General features: G+C 40.3%; 1 protein-coding gene across 2 annotated transcripts in view; it reads left to right on the top strand.

The window, feature by feature from the left end:
* The first annotated feature begins 1,634 nt into the window (after window positions 1–1,634).
* GADL1 (glutamate decarboxylase like 1) overlaps window positions 1,635–20,430 on the top strand; it is an 83,731-nt gene continuing 64,935 nt past the window's right edge. Inside the window, exons 1-6 of one of the 2 annotated variants that reach the window (XM_041466649.1) lie at window positions 1,635–2,122; window positions 13,312–13,481; window positions 14,286–14,412; window positions 16,057–16,147; window positions 16,750–16,856; window positions 18,337–18,452. In XM_041466649.1, coding sequence (XP_041322583.1) covers window positions 2,116–2,122; window positions 13,312–13,481; window positions 14,286–14,412; window positions 16,057–16,147; window positions 16,750–16,856; window positions 18,337–18,452 — 618 coding nt within the window. In that variant the 5' untranslated portion in view covers window positions 1,635–2,115. The remainder of the gene's footprint in view (window positions 2,123–13,311; window positions 13,482–14,285; window positions 14,413–16,056; window positions 16,148–16,749; window positions 16,857–18,336; window positions 18,453–20,430) is intronic. The other variant, XM_041466648.1, reaches the window with a different exon arrangement.

The following is a 20,430-nucleotide window of genomic DNA, read 5'->3' as shown; positions in this document are numbered from 1 at the left end:
CCTTTGAGGTTTTATGGTAAAGTTACTGCTCTCTGTGATTGCAAAGTCAGTCTTTTGGCCATTTAACAGATGCTTTATGAGAGCCCCTCTTTTGACGTTCACACTAAATATGTTTTTCCTTGTCAGCTGTCCCTACTGTTATTCTCAGTTTGGGGAAATTAGCTCTTTGAAGCTGCAGAAATGCATAGTTTTGATTGGGGCTGTCTTTCTTTTACCCATGATGAATACAATCAGACCACAATTGATTGTTCCCAGGCAACTACAAACTCTTAATTTAGTGTTACCAATCCCTTTTATCTATCAAAATGAGTTCAAATACTTACCTCTTGCAGTGTAGGATCTCTATTGGGCTACAAAATTATCTTCTCCAATTGTACAAGTTATTAATGGCTTGGTTGAAACTGCTGTTAAGCTACAAAAGGGCTACACTTGTTTCCCAGCAAATAAGAAAAATTAGGATACTACTGTGAATAGGTGTTCAATTCACATGTGAAAATTTCACTACTTCCAAGTATCTCTGTCAAATATTAATCATGATGCAATTTTAAGGGGAGGCATAACATTTTGGGGACATTGGTCATTAATTTTTGGACACTTTCAGACCTTCCTGCTACAACAGTGCTCAGAACCAAAGCTTGTTTACCTTTTTCTTTGAAAAGGTAGTAATTAGGAGGAAATTTATTTTGAGAGGCAGTAATTAGGAGGAAATAAAGGGATGAGGATTAAGAGGGCCTGTGTTGCGCTGTACAGTGCACGTGTCCTGGAATGAACTGGAACAGCTCATTGAACACAGCTCATCCAGAGCCCTTAAAACTTGGTCTGTTGTGTTTGGAGAAGTAGAATGAGAGGGGACCTCACTACAGCCCACAGCTTACTCGTGGGGGGAAGCAGAGGAGAAGGCACTGATCTCTTCTCTGTGGTGACCAGCGACAGAACCCGAGGGAATGGCCTGAAGTTCTCAGGGGAGGCTCAGGTGGGATATTAGAGAAAGGTTCCTCACCCAGAGGCTGGTCAGGTACTGAATAGGTTCCCCAGGGAAGTGGTCACAGCACAAACCTGAGAGAGTTCAAGAAGCATTTGGACAGCACTCCTGGGCACATGGTGTGACTCTTGGGAATGTCCTGTGCAGCGCTAAGAGTTGGACTTGACGATCCTTGTGGATCCCTTCCAACTCAGAGTCTTCTGTGTGAAACTTCTCCTCGGCGGGCGGCGGTGCCCGGCCGGGCTGCCGGCAGCGGGCTGTGCGCGGCCTGCTCGGGGCTGCCTGCCGGCAGGGGAGCCACGCAGCCCCGGCTCGGCCTTTAGTGCACCGGCTCAGGCTTTAGAGGCGGCCAAACAAGCCCGTAATTATCACAAGCAGCGACTGCCACAACACCTCGACTTGGCAAGGAAGGCAGCCCCGGGGCCGTGGCCGGCAGCCGTGCCCGTGGCCGGCCGTGCCCGCCCGCCCTGCCCCGCGGGAGGGGCGGCCCGGCCGTGCCGAGGGTATTTATAGGGGAGGCTCAGGTGGGATATTAGAGAAAGGTTCCTCACCCAGAGGCTGGTCAGGTACTGAATAGGTTCCCCAGGGAAGTGGTCACAGCACAAACCTGAGAGAGTTCAAGAAGCATTTGGACAGCACTCCTGGGCACATGGTGTGACTCTTGGGAATGTCCTGTGCAGCGCTAAGAGTTGGACTTGACGATCCTTGTGGATCCCTTCCAACTCAGAGTCTTCTGTGTGAAACTTCTCCTCGGCGGGCGGCGGTGCCCGGCCGGGCTGCCGGCAGCGGGCTGTGCGCGGCCTGCTCGGGGCTGCCTGCCGGCAGGGGAGCCACGCAGCCCCGGCTCGGCCTTTAGTGCACCGGCTCAGGCTTTAGAGGCGGCCAAACAAGCCCGTAATTATCACAAGCAGCGACTGCCACAACACCTCGACTTGGCAAGGAAGGCAGCCCCGGGGCCGTGGCCGGCAGCCGTGCCCGTGGCCGGCCGTGCCCGCCCGCCCTGCCCCGCGGGAGGGGCGGCCCGGCCGTGCCGAGGGTATTTATAGCGGCCCCGGCAGCCCGGAGGCTGCGGCAGCGGCCAGGGCACAGCGGGAGCGGCACCTGCTCCTCTCCGGCGCCAGCGCCACGCCGGGATGGAGGGTAAACACTGGGGACACGGCCCGTGCCCCTCCTGTCGCCGGGCTGTGGGCGGAGGGGCTCGGGACAGGCTGGGAGGAGGGAAGCGGAGCGCTCTGTGCACCGCCCGGGGCGTTTAACACTTTGCCCGTCCTGCGGGGGCTCCTGCAGCCTCCCCATCGCGGGTAACCCCGGGCTTGGCGAGGAGACGGGCCTGGGGCAGGAGGAAAGGGCAGGCTCGGTTCGCAGCGCAGGTGTTGGGCTGCCTGCCGGGGATCCGCCTGTAAGCTCCTTTTGTTACAGCGCAGCAGGGTGTAGCCAGGATGGCTTAATAAGGTCCAGACTTTGCAACAGTTGTCATAAAAACCTTGCAGAACAGTGCTTCTTGTTGAAATAAGTTATCTTTAAAGAGGGGTGCCTTTAATTTTTTCTTTTTCATCAGACACCAGAATACCATAGTGATATATAGCAATAGAGGGATTTTTTGGAACAAAAGGTCTCAGTGAGGGAGAAGTTAGTCCTGTTTTATAAAGGTGTTATCAAGCTCTTTGCCTGCATGAAGAGGAAGGCCTTGCATCATTAATGAAAAGTGAACATTGGCCCTATGTTTATAAAAGTTGGGGCTGTGGATGAACTATGGCTAATACAATAATGACACTGCTGGAGGAGCTTAGAAAATGCAGAGATTAAATTTGCAAGGTTAAGAAAGGAGGAAGTCCTTGGTGTTGTGAATGGAAGCTGATTGCTAAGTCAGAAAATAGTAAAAGTGTTTGCAGATGGCTCTCCCCCTCTCCCACAAGATCAATATTCTTGATAAGAATTTCTTAACTTGTCTCAACTTGTGACTTTCTTATGAAAATCATCAAAATAGACTTGAGACCTAATAAGTTTATTTTATATTTTACCCTAAACATGAATGAAACAGTGAAAAAGCTTTTATTCCCAGGCTGAGAAGTCTCTTGCATTCATGGGTCATCCAAATTATTAGCACTATATTAATTAAAAAAATCTCTGAACAAAATAATATTTTTGAAAGAAAACTGCATAAACTTAATATTTTAAAAACAATGGATCCCTTTTTCCTTTATTTGATGTAAATTGAAGGAACATTGTAGAGTTACATGACAGTTCTGGTGTGTAGTAAATATATTCTGGTGCCCGTAGTAGTTTTGGGCTGTACTGTAAGGACAGCTGTACTACGTGAGTAGCAGGGGCTGTACTGTGTGAGTGACAGTAGCCCCCAAAGTCATTTGCTTCAGATGCAGCTTATATTTATATCCTGTGCCAAAACAACCCCTAAGATATGCTGCCAGCAGTCACTAAGACTGAGATCCTGGTGGTTTAGCTGGGTAGTAGTGTTCTTGTTCAAATTTTGCCTGTTGTATGCTACCAAAAGTCCTAATTTCCTTCCTAATTTCCTTCCAAAACCATTAGCTTGTGCTGGTAAAACAGAATGTGTCTAATGGTAATGTGATCTCCACCCTTGTTGCTGCAGGTTTCCCAGTCTCTCTACCTTATTAATGAGTAGCATCTGTTATTTCTTTGCACTTTCCCTCTCATGAGGAATCCTTTACTCTCACAGACCTCTCTTTCCTTGGTCTTTGGTGATTTGCTGTGTTTTCTGCCAGGTTCTACCTGGTGCATGAGCTTCTCCTAAGTGGGATGGTGAATGAGGTTAGGCTACATTGTAGCTTTCTCTAGAAGCTCAAATTACTGTAGAAATTTGGTTCTGTGGTTCTTGAGGTTGTAAAACTTTGCTGCCTGCTGAAAGATTTTTTTTTTTCATAAGCAAATGTAAGTCCTTTGTTAAAACTAGACCTTCTGGGCTGATCAATGCAGTTCTCCTTTCAGTACCGATATTATGGGCTCTTATCTTTTAATGTCCTATTGGAAAGCATCTGGGAGAGAGGCTGAAGTGCTGCCTGTTGCAGCACTAGCATTGTGTTTGCTTTGCACAGCTGGAGCAGCTGGCGAAGTGGAGTGGAGACTTAAATGTGCAGAGAGTAACACTTGCAGAAGCTGCTGTGGTGGACAGAAGCACAGTGGGAGCAGTCTGAGGGGTGACACTCTGGGTTCTTTTCCTTTTTGGTTTTTTTTCCCCCTTTTCTTTTTAAACCACCTCAATGTATCTGAAAGTGACCATTTGAATTTCATCTTGCTGATTGCTAGTTGAGCCTCATTTCTCTCAGACATCACCACTGTCCACAAGGGAAGCCCTTAATGACTGTGGATGGGTAAGAGGATTTTTTTTTTTTTTTTTTTTTTTTTTTTGGCTATGCTTTCATTCACACAAAAGACAGCAAGATCCCATTAATGAGAGGGGACCAAGTTGTAAATTCCTACTCCTAGCTGCAGAAAGGGATCTTCACTGTATATACACTTCAGTCATTTGACATCAGGGTAGTTTTCCAAGGTTGATTTGGCATGGAGAAAGCTTGGCAAATTCTGTATTTGGAGAAAAAAAAATATAAATAGGTGAGCTGTTTTCTTGTGGGGCGAGTCTGAGTGTGCTAAGCAGAGTTTCAAGCAGGCTGCTAGCCCATCAACAGAATCAGAGCTGGAAATCACAAAAGGAAGGCAGCAGCCAGCATTTGTGCAATATGCTGCTTTTAAACTTCTGAATTGTTGATGGCTCAGTGTGTATTTGGTATGAATGGACAGTTACGTGGTTTTATGCCACCAGCAGACTGGGGAGATGAGCTGGCAAACATTTTGTGTAAGGTGTTGCCATGTTGCCATCTCAAGCAGCTGTAATGTGAGGCGTGATAAAACACCCTGGGAGTTAGGGAGACTTTAAGGCACTGGTAATGTGACACTCAGGTTAGTATTTTGGTCAGAGCAGGGGGATGGGATCTCTCCTGTGTCTTAAAATCTGATCTGATAAAAGAGGTACTTGGATCTTTTCTAATAGTACTTCATCAAAGGAAGGGAGACATCATTTTGCAAGAAATGTAGCTTGCATCAAGTAAAGCCATTCTGTGTGAGTGCATTCATGGTGCTTTAAAATTTATAAGAATTTTCTTGGCAGTTAATGAACATTTAGTGAAGAAGCTTAATTTGACATTTGAGAAGTTCAATGAATAACTTTTCTTTCTTGATTAAGGCATCTTTTAAACTGTCACTTATACAACCAAGAATTGTCACTTTTTAATACATTATGAGATCTTGTTGCATACTGATTCAGCTATTATTGCCCATTAAACAGTTTAGATTTTGTTTGCCTTAATTTCCCTGCTCTTGACTATTTTAAGCTGCCTGCTTCTTTAAAGATCATTTATATTTGCATAAGCATTTATTACATTTTCAAGACAGAAAAAAATGGACACACTGAAGTACATGTCTGTATTTCTGACTTCCTCCCACTCTGTGGTCCAATTTGAGATAGTTTTTTATGCTCATCCCAGATGTTTACAGAAACTACCTCTTCAAGCTTTGCAGAAATCAGAAGTTAGATTTCTTATGGCCTTTTTTGCTTTGTCTTGTGTCACAAACTGTAGAGGTTCTAGGAGGTAATCATTGGTAAAGCATTGATAAGTCCAGGATACTCATCAGGACGTGGCTAATTTTGGGCCACTTCCCCCCTTTTGTTCTCCCATCTGTGCACACAAGTATTCTTATTTTAGCATTACAGGGCTTTATACATATACGATGAGGGAATAATAAATTGAAAAGGCAAATTGTTGTTGCCTTGTAGCGCATCACTAATGGTTATTTCTGTTGATAATTATTGTCAGGCCTCATCAAGGGTAATAAAAGGTGTCTTTGACCTGATTCAAATGTATGAATGTCCCTCTCTGTTACCATTTCTTGAATATATGTGATCTTTATTTTTTTAATGAAAAACTTATCAAGTGTCAGCAAATAGAATTGTCTTTCAAATTAAAAGCCACTGGACCAGAAGCTATTCACTCCCATGAATGTCACGAGAAAGGTGGTTCTCAGTGACCACGTTTTTTTGCCAGCAAAGTAGCAATGACTCTACGAAGTAGTTGGTTAAATCTAGGTAATTTGGAAATGCTTGTGTCTCTAAAGCTTAGCCATCTCTGCCCTTTGTCACATCTCATCTTATGTATGCTGAAAAGCCTTATAAATATGGTCTTGTCCATTGGCAAATGTCTGGGTTTCAGCAAGGAAAGCTTGTCTTTAAGTGGCTTGGCATCCTTCTGCTGGTTACACTGCAAGGCAGCTTGCAGGGTCTCATTGAGCTGCTTAAACTAATTTTTTGCAAGCAGCCCTACTCCATTGTTCAGGGATTATTGAGCCCTCTTTGGGGCCAATAGATCATGTTAAAAAGCTCTGGCACCAGCCTGGAGGGGAAAGAGTAAGTGACAAATGCTGGATGTACCTGGTATTTGGTTGCAGTGCTAATGCTGAGGTCAAATGACTGATTTAAGTTTTGGCATGGTCCAAACAAACCCCAAACAAAATAAGGTATCTGTTTTCTGCCTCTGATAGAGGAGAAATGGAAGACCTGAGTGCAGTCAGCGTGGTGGCTCTGTTTGGCTCTTGCCATTGCTGAACCCTAGCGTGCACAGTAGGATCAAATCTGGGCTTCCACCAGGCACCATCCAGACTAATGCTTTAGAAAAGGACTGCTAGGTCTTGTGCTGGCACCTGCCAGTGCCATGCAGCAGCCTGGCCTCTTGCAGCTCAGGAGTCTTTTCCCAAAATCAGGCAGTAAACCTACAGCAGGCACACTTGAAATGGTGTGTCCAGAGCCCTGCTGGGTCCCTCATCTGTGTGACCCATCTCTGCTGATGTGACCAGCAGCATTATAACAGCCTGGGTGAGACAGCTTGCTCCATTTTGAGAGTGCATTGAGCTACTTTAAACTACTTTTGCATTGAACTGATAGGCTAATAAATTATGATTATCTATGCAGCAACTAGTTCAGAGAACCTAGTGGTCTGGAAAGTTACATCCTGATTAGCTATGCACTAACTTCCCCATGTTAGTAAATAAGGGCATATCTCAGAGTTATGTTGTGGGTATGAGTTATTGAACAGCAATTGAAAATCCTTTGTAGGAAACAGAAAATATGGAAGTGTTTATGATATGAAAAAGTGTGAGGAAAAGACTTGTTTTGACTGGAACTTGAATGTGCAGGTAAAACTTCCTAAAATGAAATTAGGACTTTTCATCTATTTCTACATTTTAACTTGCACTGAATCCCATAAAACTGAGTTTTAGTAAATTACTGCCTTCTTAGTTGATTTTTGAAAGACTGGAGCTGAAAGTTGATTTTATATTATGATTAAAAATATAGTTCTTGCATGAAATTACTGTCTGTCAGGAACCCTTTTAAAACAAGTTGTAAAACTTCCATTTGGATAAAAAAACTATTTGTGTTTCATTTAATCTTTTTTTTTTCCACTGGACCATAAAAGTCTCAGGGATTCTATATGTTCTATGTGGGTCACACCTGTATTCATAATTTCTGTTTGAACTCAGCCTCCTGCAGTTAACTTTTCTATACATACACAGTGGTTTGATCGAATGCTGCAGATTCAATCACTTTTCCACTCAAAAAGGAATGTCCATTAGATGTTCATCATCAGTACCCAACTTTTAATTAAAATGAACTTTTAATTAAATTGAAATAATTTTAATTAAAATGAAAAGAGTTTTGTTTCTCAGATATTTCCTACACTGTTAGCAGGTGTTAAGTGTTAGAATGTGTGAGAAAGAATCTCACTGGGGTTGGGGAGTTGGGATTTCTATTTCATAGTTGGCATTTGCCATTTCTCAGTTTTGCAGCAAGGTGGATTCCAATTCTCCTCAGCCTTTCTTCCTAGTTGGAAATGTTACAGCATGAATCATTCCTGCACTTATTGGTTAGGACATTGCAGAGTTGTTATGAAAAATTGACATCAGTTCCCAAGGATTGGCTGCATTAAAATGTCTGAATCTTATATTTAAACTTCTATTTGCCTTTTTTTAATTTTATTTTTTTTAAGCAGATCCTGCCTAGGATCACACAACATGACCTGTTGTGAGCATTCAACTAGAAAGGGTCCCTCCCCAGAACTCAGGAAATACCTCTGAAAGCAGGACCTCTGTCCTAGTGTGGTCCTCGCATTCCCTGTCAGATATTCATCTCTAGGTCTCCTCTCCTCATTTCATTCTCCCAACCCTTCCCTTAGGAAGGGGAAATTCAGGTGTGGGATGGAGAATAGGACCCATTTGTAGCGCTGTTACTGTTCAGTTCTGGCAGTGAGCTCAATGAGTCTATTCAGGGGTTTTGGAGCCCAGACACAAGCACTTTTGTTTTCCTTGGGTCCTTTTCTCTATAAAGGTCACATTTGCCTTTTCACAGTCAGAAGATTCCTGTGTGGGGGTGTCTGTTGCTGACCTTCTGAGGGGAAGCACCCAACTTGTTCTCTATCCGCAGGCCTGGTCCATAAATCTGCAAAACAAGAATATGTAACATAGGGGGAATTGCATAAGCCTTACCATACACATGCCTACTCCTTTTTTTCATATGGATAGTTTTTCTAGGACAATAAGTAATTTTATATACTGGATTTTAGGAGAACTGCATCTCCTTTACTTGGCGACAGGCCTGGGAAATCAGTTCATGAAGAAACAATATATTTTTGCCCTAAGACTGTAGTGGCTTTGCTTTATTAATGTGTACAGAAAGCAGTGATTAAAGAAACAGAAGTGGCTTTAAAGATTGTTTATACTGAGGGACTCAAATAGCTGCATAGTGTGGGACAAGTATGTTTTAATGCTTTGATACATGATCTGGCACCACAGTAATTCATTAAACATGGTGGAGTGGAGTCTTGACACTGAAGGCACTTATTTTCCTTTGCTGGACACACTAAAAGAAGACCCACGACTAGATGATACAAAATGAGAAATTAATTATTTTTTTTTCTGATTAATGCTGCCAATTACTACTGCATTTGTTGCAAAATAGAAGTAGGCCTTTAGTCAAAGCCAGCTTTTTACATTCCCTCAAATAGTCAGTGGGGCTAATACAGTATGAACTGAACAGGATTTGGCTCTGGCATTCAAGCACAAGCTACTCTTTCACAAGAACCCCTTCTGTTTCCTCGTTCACCTTGTGAGCAGTAAATCTTTTTGATCATTTCATGCTACTCTCCCAAATATTGTCAGAATGGGCCAAGTATGATGCTTCAGTTTCTTTTTGTAGTACAAGGATTTAGCAGTCAAATATGGAAACAGATGAAGCTTTTGAAATATATTTAGTACTTATATAAAGATATAGAAACATCTGAAAAAATGTTTATTTTTTTTCTGTACATTATTCCAACTCTAATTTATGCTTGCTACTGGGAAAATAATATTGATCATAAAAATGAAATGCTGGTTGGAAATACTTAGGCTTCTATAATAGAATATTTCTTTCAGGATGAAATATGAGAATTATGTGCTTGATTTTGCTGCTGCTGAAGCCAGTGGCTGAATGCCCAATTGCCTTCAACTGGAGCAGAATTGAGTCTTCTCTTTTGCGGAAAAATATCTTAAACAGTCAGTAATTCTTAATCTCTGTGTTAAAGCACTTCTATTTGCTAAATTTTTAGTTATGTTTCAAGCCTGGAGCCATTTGGCTGGAATTGTATTTGATGTATTTTCTGAAAGTCTGTTTTCTGAGTCTGCTTCAGAGAATGTTTCTGTATTCTCAAATAGGAAAGAACATATTTATAACAGTCACATCTCTAGATGCTTTCCCTATCATATTTGAAAACAAAAGAGGTGTATGTGACAAGATGCTGTTTCGATGAAGCGGGCTTTCCCACATCAAAGGAAGTGATGTTCCTTTAGTGCAATCAGATGTGTCTGAGACAGATATATAAAAGGCCCAAAATTTTTGGAAAATAATGTGAGCATTTGATGAATGATTTTTTTTTTTATTTTTAAGACACAATATGTATCATCAGCATAGTGTGTGTTTCTTAGCTTGGATGTTGAGCTCTGAGAATGTGTTAAGGGCACCTATTTAATTGTGACATAGAAAGTGAACCTGGAATCTTTCTGGAGGTTCACCTGTCTAAAGCATAATAAATTGATCATTGGCCTCTTTTAAAAATGTGATAAAAAAGAAAAAAATATTATGGAATTTCAGATGTTTGTCTTCTGCTTAGTTTTCCTCTTCAGGGTTTTACTGCAACCAAGAGGACACACATTAATTTTTTGATAGGGAAGAATTGGTCATCTAATAAGAACTTCAGAAGTCAGATAACTAGAAGTAGAAGATCAGGTATCATCAATTGCAGAAAGATCATGAGGGATAAGAAGAGTGTATGTATCCAGTAGTGGTTTCTGATATCTGAAGATTACCTCAGAAAAATGTGTTGGGGCTTGATTTAACACCTGATTGTGAAGTAATTGTTTCTGCTAATTTCAGGTAATGGTCTTATGGTATATTCCAGGGCAGTATTTGCAACAAATTCAGATTGAAATTATTAGTGATAACCAGAAAAATTATTGAGGAAGTGGTAAATAATTGCACAGAGTATTATTCCATGAAATAAAATATGGGCAGAGTTACAAACTCTTTGCTGGAGGTTTACACAGGTGAAATTCTGTTGAAATGAAGTCTGTCTTCCATCTCTTCCTTCTAACCTCTCTGCTTTGCCTTTCTTTTGTAGGCTGTGCTCAAGTTCTGAAACAAATGTGGGGATTAAGGGTAGACTGTCACCCATTTTCCAGATCATATCTTCTTTCTCAGGATCCACAAAGCATCCTAGGGAGACTGTAAACCTGTGTGTAGAGGTGAACAGACCTGCTTCAAACAGGATGCTGTTAGACCTATGACTCAGCTCCCTAAAGACCTGGTAGAAAAAGTAATGCAAAGTTCTGCTGTTGCAGAATCCCTGTAAAAAAGATCATTATAAAGTAATGGAAATACTAGTATCTTATGTCTGTGCAAGAGTGACAGGAATAGGACTGAGTTACCAATAGAAATCTTTTTTACAACTCTGCTTCCATCATTGAGTTTGAAGGAGAATGAAAGAACCCCAAACCAGTCCACGAAACAGCAACAAAAATATCCCAAACAAACAAAAAAGGAGTTAAAGAGTTAGTGAGTTCTCTTGCTCCGCCATCTATTCTGCTTGTAACCAAAGGAAGTATCAATATCTGTGCTCTGCAAGAGATATTAGTCTCCCACATTATAGGGGTTTTTTTTAGAGCCTGTCCTCTTTTTCGTAGAAACAAAACACCTTTGGCATACATAGAGATCATAGACTCTCCAGGTGATGTTAGGGTTGAAATTCTTTTTTGTATTTATGTTAAACTCTGAATAGTACTTACGGCAGTAAGTATTTATACATCAAATAACTAAGTCTCAACACAAAATTAGTCTCTGTTCTCTCTGCCCAAAGCCCTGATGCCTTCCATTTCCTGGTAATACCCAGGGTTTTAAATCTTATAAAGCTGACCTACTAGCTTGTGTTTCCAGAGATAAACATCTAAGACTTTTTCAAGCTGCAGTTTCTTTACAGTGCCTCTGCTGTGGTGTGCTGGAAAGCATGATGAGAATTGACGTTTTTGATGTCTGTGGTTTTCCCTCTTTGCCTGTTGAAGATTTAATACTGTTTGCCTGCTTGTTCTCCATCTGTCCAGTAGGAACATTTATGTCTTTCCTATAACAATGGGCTGAAGGCCACTCTGTTCAGAAAAATTTAGTATGCTGCCCATTTGGATTAAAAATAAAAGTAATTTCAGAAAGCTGTAGGGGGAGGGGGGGTTGTGTTATTTTTGTTGGCGGCATTATGAGAAGTGTGAGCTCCCATCTCATGTTAGAATTTTGTCTTGTTTGTCATATCTCTCCTGATAAATCGAAGTGGACTGAATAGCTTCTCTGAGTCACCAGAAAATAAAAGCTCATGGGATTAGCAGGGTTTCTTTCAATCAATGGACCTTGAAGTAATGCACATTTCTAAGCAGCATTGTTGTTCTTCTAAGTCCTCCTGTGCATGAGGAGCTGTAATTATGATAAGCATGATGAATGTTATGTCAGACTGCAGTGCCTGGCAGTCCTCTGGAAATTCAGTTGTTTAGATCTGTGAAAGAGCCACCTGTCTTCTCCACTTTGTAAGTGGAGCCAAAAGTAAAGCAATAAGATAAAGCTGTTTTGGGCATAGAACATACACCCATTTCTCCAGACACCTCAGCCTTGCCCCATCCTCACGGTAAATGAAGACAACCCGTGGTGGCAGTGCTGCCTGGCTGTACAGACCTCAGCTATTCTACAGCAGGATCCGTGAACAGATACTGCCTGTCACCCAGATAATTTGGTTACAGTAGTTACCGCTTCTCCTTTCAGCATGATACTGTTTCAAATATCTATTCCCTCCATATCTCCAAATGTCTCAATTTCATCTTCATCCTCATGCTGGTGAAAACTGGAGTCCTGATCTTGCCGTATGAAATCAATACATGAAAGAGATACGTAGTTGCCACTGTTGGCCAGTGTCTTACAAGCATCTTGGATGAGCACTCAGGGGTAATGCAAAGGTGAAAGTAAAAATGTGTTCATGGAGGAGAGTACATCTCCTGGGTATAGGTGAGGCAAGGGAAAGAGATCATCACTGGAGAAAGGAATAAACAAGATAATCTGCCCAGCAGATTATTGTAATTAGTGACTGAGGGCACTTAATGGGGTAAGAGCAGAAAGAAGTACAGGTATGTGACATCAAAAGGTTTTTTTTTCAGGGAGTGTGGGTCAGTGAAGCACTCTGCAAAGAATGCAGAAGACTGAGCAAGAGGAGTGGCTGGTGGGAAGGAGCAGCATAAAGATACAGGAAACAAAGCTAAAAGTAATTTCATTAAAAAGTGGGAGCAGAGGGATGGCTTGTGGAGGGAAACATTTTCAGTTAAGAAAAATGTCCATTACTTTCCTGTGTATTTCTATTTGTACAGCTGTAACATGTTCTAAGCCAGAACTGTATTTTCCTCTGTGTTTGGAATGTCCCTTGCATGCTTTTGTATGTTAGAGAAAGCAGTAGAATACAATACAAGTAGGCTATTATTGCCTGCAGAATAATAGTCTATGTTTGAAGTAATGTGGGGTTTTTTTGTCTGTAAAGATTCTTCCACCAAAATCTAGGATTTTTTTACGGGTAAAAAGTCCATGTGAGGTTTTTCTTAAGTTGACTAAATCTCCAGCAGTGAAGGAATATTTTTTAAATTTATTATTTATTTATCCTTGCTTTAATGATGAGTTATTTCTCTTACAGTTAGTGTTTGCAAGCAGGAGATGCTCCAGAAGAAGAATGCTGTTTTGGTGGATGGGATCATCCTAAATGGTCCAATCATGGACTCAAAAGCAGGAGAGAAATTTGTGGAAGAGGCCTGTAAGATTATAATGGAAGAAGTTGTCCAGAAAGCGGATGATGTAACAGAAAAGGTAAAGCCAGAGTGTGTTGTTGAAACTTTGTAGTGAAGGTAATGAACAATAAATCAATTTTTATAAGCTCTATTTTATTGCACTCTAAGTAGCCTCAACATTGTTTATAGTCTGTACTTGGCTGCAAAATAAAATACAGCCTTACAAATTAATACAGAATGTATTATAAAACCTTTCAATAACATAATTAGCATACATATCTGCCAGAAAATGTTGATTTTTTAAAAATCTCAGAATACAAAGGTCATTTTCTTTGAGATCACAAATGGCTGTAGTGTTTTTCATGTTTGGAGTGGGGTTGAGTTATTTGTTTTCTCATCAGAGACACTGGTGTTGGAGAAGGAGGAAAGTGGGTGTGGTACCACCGTGAGAGGACAGCATTCTAAGATTGCTGTGGGTTCTGCAGAACCTGCTTAAGAGGCTGTATGGGAAGAGGTCCTGAAAATAAACCATGCTTGCCTTTGGGCATGCACTGCTTGCTCCCACCCCTTGGCAGAACAGCATCTGAAATGCTGTGATTGCAAATCCTTAGCTAACGACAGAATTTGAGCTTCAGGCTTCTTTCTTTTCTGCCTTTCAGCATTTCCCACTCTAATGTTTATGCCTGAGTGTTGCCTGAGACATGACAAAACCAACATCCCATGAGGCCAGCTTACTGGATATATTTTCTGGTGGCACTGGTTTCCCTGCCATGGGAAGTTTTGTGAAAGCAGAGCTGAACGGGGTGATTACTTTGTGCTCTATAACCTCTTGCTCCTGGCTAAGCTGTTCACTGATGGTGTCTGCCCTGCTCCCCATCACTAGGTCTGTGAATGGCAAGCCCCTGAAAAGCTTAAGCAGATTCTTGACCTGGAAATGAGGGACACCGGAGAATGTCATCAGAAGATCCTGCAGCTCTGCCGTGATGTTATAAAATACAGCGTCAAAACCAGTAGGAATGGGCTTTTAAGCACTGTTGCTCTGCATGCTAACTTAGATGGGATGTTTACAAACCTCTGTCACCTTTCAGGGAACTGGGAGTGTGAATGTTTGTTTCCCTCCTGCCTATACAAGGGTGCAAACACTTGTTTGAATTCTAGTCACCATCAGCTTGACTAATACATGTCATAATGGCAAACTAATCAAAAGTAATTAACATAATGCCATTTGCATTAGTAGTAGATTCTGTCATTTTGAAGTCTAGTCTTCTGTCATTTTCGAAGGCAAGAGAAGAACCTTTTTGTGTGATTTCCTGCTGTCTGAGTGATGAGATTTGGAGTCACCATCATTGTCCTCATATGTTCTTAGTGATGATTACCCTCCATTTATTGTTCTATTTGAGAAATAGTCTTGTAGGTTGTTAATTTACTGATAGGCAGTAATTCCTGTTCCAGACACCATGAGAAGAGAGCCTGCAGTGTTTCAGAGACAGTACACACAGCTCTGCAGGATTAGTTCTCTATAGCTAACCTTTCTGCAGCGTGTGCAGGGTAATTCAATCTTGGTGAAAGGGGATGAGCAACATCTGTTCAGGAAATAGCACTGTGAATCAGTAGCTCAGGATTTCAGATGTTGAACGGCTTAGGCTGTATTTTGTTAAGTAAGAAAGACATTTGATATAGTTTGTTGTGCATTTCTGGGCTGCATTCCCTGCTACAATCACTGTTGCTACAGAGGAAAACTGTAAAATAATTTTGAGAGGGAACTTATGCTTTTGAAAACCACAGAAAAGTTGTGATACTGATCTGCAGGGGTAGTGTACTAATAATATGCAGATATAATTACTGAGTTAGTGAAAGATGTGTTTATCTTACTTTTGCAAATTGCCCTTAGATTATAATATGTCACCTTAGAAAGGACGTTGTATATAAAAATGTGCTGTGCAAATAGTCTTTAATTTGAGAATAGACATTTATTGACGCCCTAGTTATAATATAAATGGAGCCATACTGTTTACCTGGTTTTGCATGTAAAAATGCTGTGCTATGCATTAAAATTTAGGTGGTGACCCCACTGTTGAACAGAGTTGTTTTTATAGTCAGCAGTAGTATAGAATTTTGTCAAAATTAGTTATATCTCAGTGTTTAAAGGAGGGTAAATAAATTCTCTTAACTTCTCATTCATTTTAAGTGTGCAGCAAAATTTTCCAAGCTGTTAGACTGCCTCTCTCTCTCTCTCTCTGTGTTGAAACTCTGGTGGGAGAAAAGGCACAGCTGCTTGGGATCCTGTATTCAATGGCTTAGCAAAATTTGGCTGAGCAAAATTTTGACTGTGGCCTCTAAAAACCACTGTTTAAAGAGATTATGTATACTCAGTTGTCAATCCCTTTTATTTTTTGCTTTATAAAACTTGTTAACAACTCACAATTATTCTGTGCAGCACTTGCATTTCTCAAGACATGTATTGAAGTTTGAAAGTGCCTATTAAATTTACTTTCAAAGGAATGTCTAACTTTAGGAAAGGACAGCAAATCCAGAGAATACTGAGAGAATGGAATCAATTGTGCTTTGCAATGATCAGCATTCAACTGAGAGGGAGTGTGATGTATTCCCTTTTGTGGTATATCCTGTCACTTGTTTTTCATCTGTATTTCCAGATCATCCAAGATTTTTCAATCAGCTGTATGCTGGAATAGATTATTACTCATTAGTGGCTCGTTTCATTACAGAAGCACTGAATCCCAGTGTGTAAGTGTGGTTCTTTGTCCTCTTGATGATGAATTAGTATGCTTCTTGGAATAACAGCTTTTTTGCTTCCTTGCTTCTGATTTCTGTTTTCAGTGTTACAGAAGAGGCAGGAATTGTGCAAAACTTTGGGAGAGGAAACCCTCTGAATTAGATTGGCTGAAGTTGGGTTTTATGAGGAGAGATTTTGTTTCAATGCTTATAAATCGAGACTTTTATCTTAATACATAAAAATAAATTAATTAGACTTAACTTAGTTGTTCATTCCTTTGAGGCATTCTGCACACAGCTGAATGCAAATGGTTACCTGTCTACTCTTTACTTGCAAATGGAAAGCTGAAATTTAAGCATGTGACCTACATTGATAAAAACTCTGGGGTATTACTTTGAGAGTGGAAGTGACAATGAGATGCTACCAGAAACTGAGAAATTGCTCTACTGTATCAGATCCATCATGTTTTTAGTTTACAGTCCTACTGCTGGTGGTGATCAGCTGCTGATAGATTAGAGAAAGGTGCAAGAAGTCTTTATATAGTTTTAGCAATGCCCTGTGCCATGAGTTATGTAGTTTTAATACCAATTACCATGCTGTTATTTCTCTGTAGGTACACATATGAAGTGTCTCCTGTGTTTCTGTTGGTGGAAGAAGCAGTGATCAAGAAAATGATTGAATTCATAGGCTGGGAAGAAGGGGATGGTATATTTAATCCAGGTAGGAACAGTTCAGACTTCAAGCTGAGTCATTATAAACAGCCTACTACCATTAATTCTATGAACATTTGAGTAAATGTAAATGGCATATTTAAAAATGCATGCAAAAGTGTAGTGATACACAAAACTATTTTATTTCATTTTTGTTTCTAGGCTTATCTTATGTGTTTCTAGTAATAATTTGGTGATTCTGACCAGTGAATGAATGAAAACACTTCTACATTAAATATAATTATATTGAATTATTTGTAATTAATTGTTTGTAGCTGATGCCCTTCCTGATCTTATTAACAATACCAACAGCCTCATTGGAAGGAGTCAACTTAGCTGACAGACAGGGAGCTGATTTATGTGCTAGATGCCAATCCATGGTGCCTGGGGGCATAGGTCTGTGTACCCTGCCTATGAACTGTGGGAGCAAGAATTTACATATTCTTAACTCCTTTGAATTTTTATAATTTTATTAAACATTATGATAAGGCAGGCCAAACAGATATTTCTTAAGCTGCTTGATAAAGCATGTTTTTCAAATGTTCTGTAAGGCAGTGTTTCAGCCCACAACACTGAAATAATGAAGCATAATGGTGATATTTCACAGAGTATTCAGGTAACCAATAATTGGGATAGATGTGAAGCTTTTATGTCTATTTTGGGGGTGAGAAGAGAGATTAAATGAGTACATGAGTTTAAACTCCCCCTCCCAAACTGAAACTAAGTCAGTAATTCTAGCCTGCACATTAGTAGTTGAAAAATAAATAAACTAAAAATCCCTATTGTTTAATATATTACTGGTATGGATTTTTTTTCACATCAAATTTGATGTGTATTTTTGGTAGCAGCCTTACTTTTACAGAAGAATTTCTGGCTTAATACTTATTGGTCTACTGAGAGAAGATAAATTAATTGTCCTTGTTTTGGTTCTAGTTGTATGTAAGAGTTTTTCTTACTGCTTTGGTTTTGTTCTTCTAGGTCAATAGAACCAGTCCCAAGTGAACAAAACTTGTACAGATCTTACCTTGCAGATCTTTCAGTTCCCACTCACTGTGGTTTTTTGTTTTTTTTGTTTTTTTTTTTTTTCCCCCAAAGATGTTTTTTTCCCTTGGTCCTCTGAGGCCTGGTTGCCCAAGGGATCTCCAAGGCTCTGAGCTTGGTGCAGGCAGCTGAGCTTGCTCTGCTTCACTGTAAAGGGGAAGGTGCTGGGGCAGGGCTTTCTCTGTCAGGGAGGACTGCTTGGACACAGCTCTTATTCCTCAAAGAGGAAAATATCCCCAAAGAGTATCCAAACAGGCTCTGCTTCCATGCCTGCTGCATGCCCAAGGTTCATTTTATGGACGTACCCTTCGGGGGAGGAAATAAACTGTGATGGATTCATCACTAGGATGCCTGTGGGGTTTATTTCTCCCTTCCTAGGTCAAGCACTCAGATGCAGGAGAGGTACTCATACTGTGGCTAATCCAATATTTGTATGTCTCTTTTTGCAGGTGGCTCTGTTTCTAACATGTATGCTATGAACTTAGCAAGGTACAGATTTTGCCCTGAGATAAAGGAGAAGGGGCTCTCAGGTCTGCCAAGACTAGTTCTGTTCGCTTCAGAAGAGGTAAAACGAATACCAAGAAAAGCTTTTTGAACTTTATTTTTCCAGTAGCTGCAAAATTATATAATTTGCATGCCTGATGGGGCACTGGTAGAATAATTCTGACATCAGTGTATGATGTGGAATATTGGAGTGAAGTGGAGAAGTCTGATGGTAAATTTCCCTGCAGAAGCTTTCTTGCTTTCAGAAAACAAACACAGATGTTGCTGCTTTGAAAACTGCTGACACAAGAATAGGTTGTACATGGGGCAAACCTGAAGCAGAATGCATGTACTGTATTGTGGAGGTCTGCAGCATTTGATTTCCCACAGCACAAAGTCTAGCAGGAACTGTAGGTAGGTTTTGGATGTCAAAGGTTTTTTTCTGCATGTTTAATTTGTACTAAACTGAGTACTTGTGGGCCTGTGAGATGGCTCTCAGCATCTCCCATTTTGCCCTGTGTCTGAATATACAGATTGGTTGTGGTACAGAGTCAAACCCACCATATGCCTCTCAGAAAAAAAAAAAAAAATTCTGGACCTTTAGACATTTTTTCTTTAAATAATTGAAAATACCTGCCACTTTTTAAAATTTTTGAATAGTATCAATCCAAAATGCCTGTGGGAAATTGAGTTACATTCATACATTTATTCTGAAGGTAGTTTTTGGAGGCTTTTTTCTCTTCCCTATCTCTTCAGTTTTGAGAGTTTATCATTTGATTAGTGTAGAGTTGTTATTAATTCTGACTACAGAATTCTGCCTGCACATAACCTTGTTGTATTAGAAAATATGGACTTACTAGGATAATTTTAGCTCAGACATTTATGCTCCAAACAGTTTGCAGTGTAAATAGATGAGAGGCTTATTTTGAAGAAGCCTGAGGGATGAAGGCATTGTGTAAGTTTTCCAAGATAACATGTCTTTTGGAACTGAGCCCACATGTTCTGAATAAAGGTGGTTTGGTTGTTTTTTCCCTCCAAAAATATATTTTCTTGTTTGCTTTCTTTTTTTTTTTTCTGAAAAGCGTGTGTATGAAAATACATGCCAGTTCATATTTAATCCCTCATGTTGCATCTTCAAAATAGTTGAGGAAAAAATGAGTTTGAAGCAAGTTCCATAAATGCTTTTGAAGTGAAGCCCATGAAACTTTCATCATGAAGTAACGTTTTATTTCATTGCATGGTTTAACTATAATGTATTTTCTTACTCTGAAATAAGCAAACATTTAATTTCATGTCAAAAGAAATTTTAATTGTCTGCCAGAATAAATTTATTTTTATGTTCTTGCTTCACCAGGAAGACTAAAGCCATAAAACATAAAGCTGACCAGGAAAAATAGTTTGGTAAATTATTTGTAAGGCCATGCTTTTGATCTCTAATACTTTGTTTGCTTCAAAGAACTACGTAGTCTTTAGTACTCAATAATCATTTACTGTGAAACTGATGCTTTTAATAGCTAGATAGTGTGACTGTTTTCTAAGATCACTAGTGTTTATTCAGTGTTATGAGGGAGGAAATGGACATATTCATTTATAATTATTTTAGATCCACCTGTACTGGGTCCAAGCTAGATGATCTTTTGGAAACTTTTGTTTGGATATGCCATATTGAGAATATTTGTAATTAGTAGTCCACACTTGAGATAAGTACGGAAGCGCTGGTGTAATACAATTCTAGTTCTTTTATTATTGTTTTTATTTTGAATTTTATTTAACATTTTGCACCTTTGAATCACAGAACCAAGGAATCATTTAGATTGGGCAAGACCTCTTAAGATCATCAGGTTCAACACCTGACTGACCACCACTTGTCAACAAGACCATGGCACTAAATGCCATGTCTGGTTGTTTCTTGAACACCTCCAGGGATGGTGACTCCAGCACCTCCCTGGGCAAACTTCCAGTGCTTAACCTTTCCTGTGACAAAATTCTTATTGTCAGACTTGAACCTCCCCTGGCACAGCTTGAGGCTGTGTCCTCTCATCCTGTCAGTGGTTTCCTGG

Source organism: Pyrgilauda ruficollis, unplaced genomic scaffold (genome assembly GCF_017590135.1).
Source record: "Pyrgilauda ruficollis isolate IOZ18807 unplaced genomic scaffold, ASM1759013v1 scaffold2, whole genome shotgun sequence".
Lineage (NCBI taxonomy): Eukaryota > Metazoa > Chordata > Aves > Passeriformes > Passeridae > Pyrgilauda > Pyrgilauda ruficollis.
The sequence above is the reverse complement of the archived record's forward strand: the minus strand, read 5'-3'. Positions and strand labels throughout refer to the sequence as shown.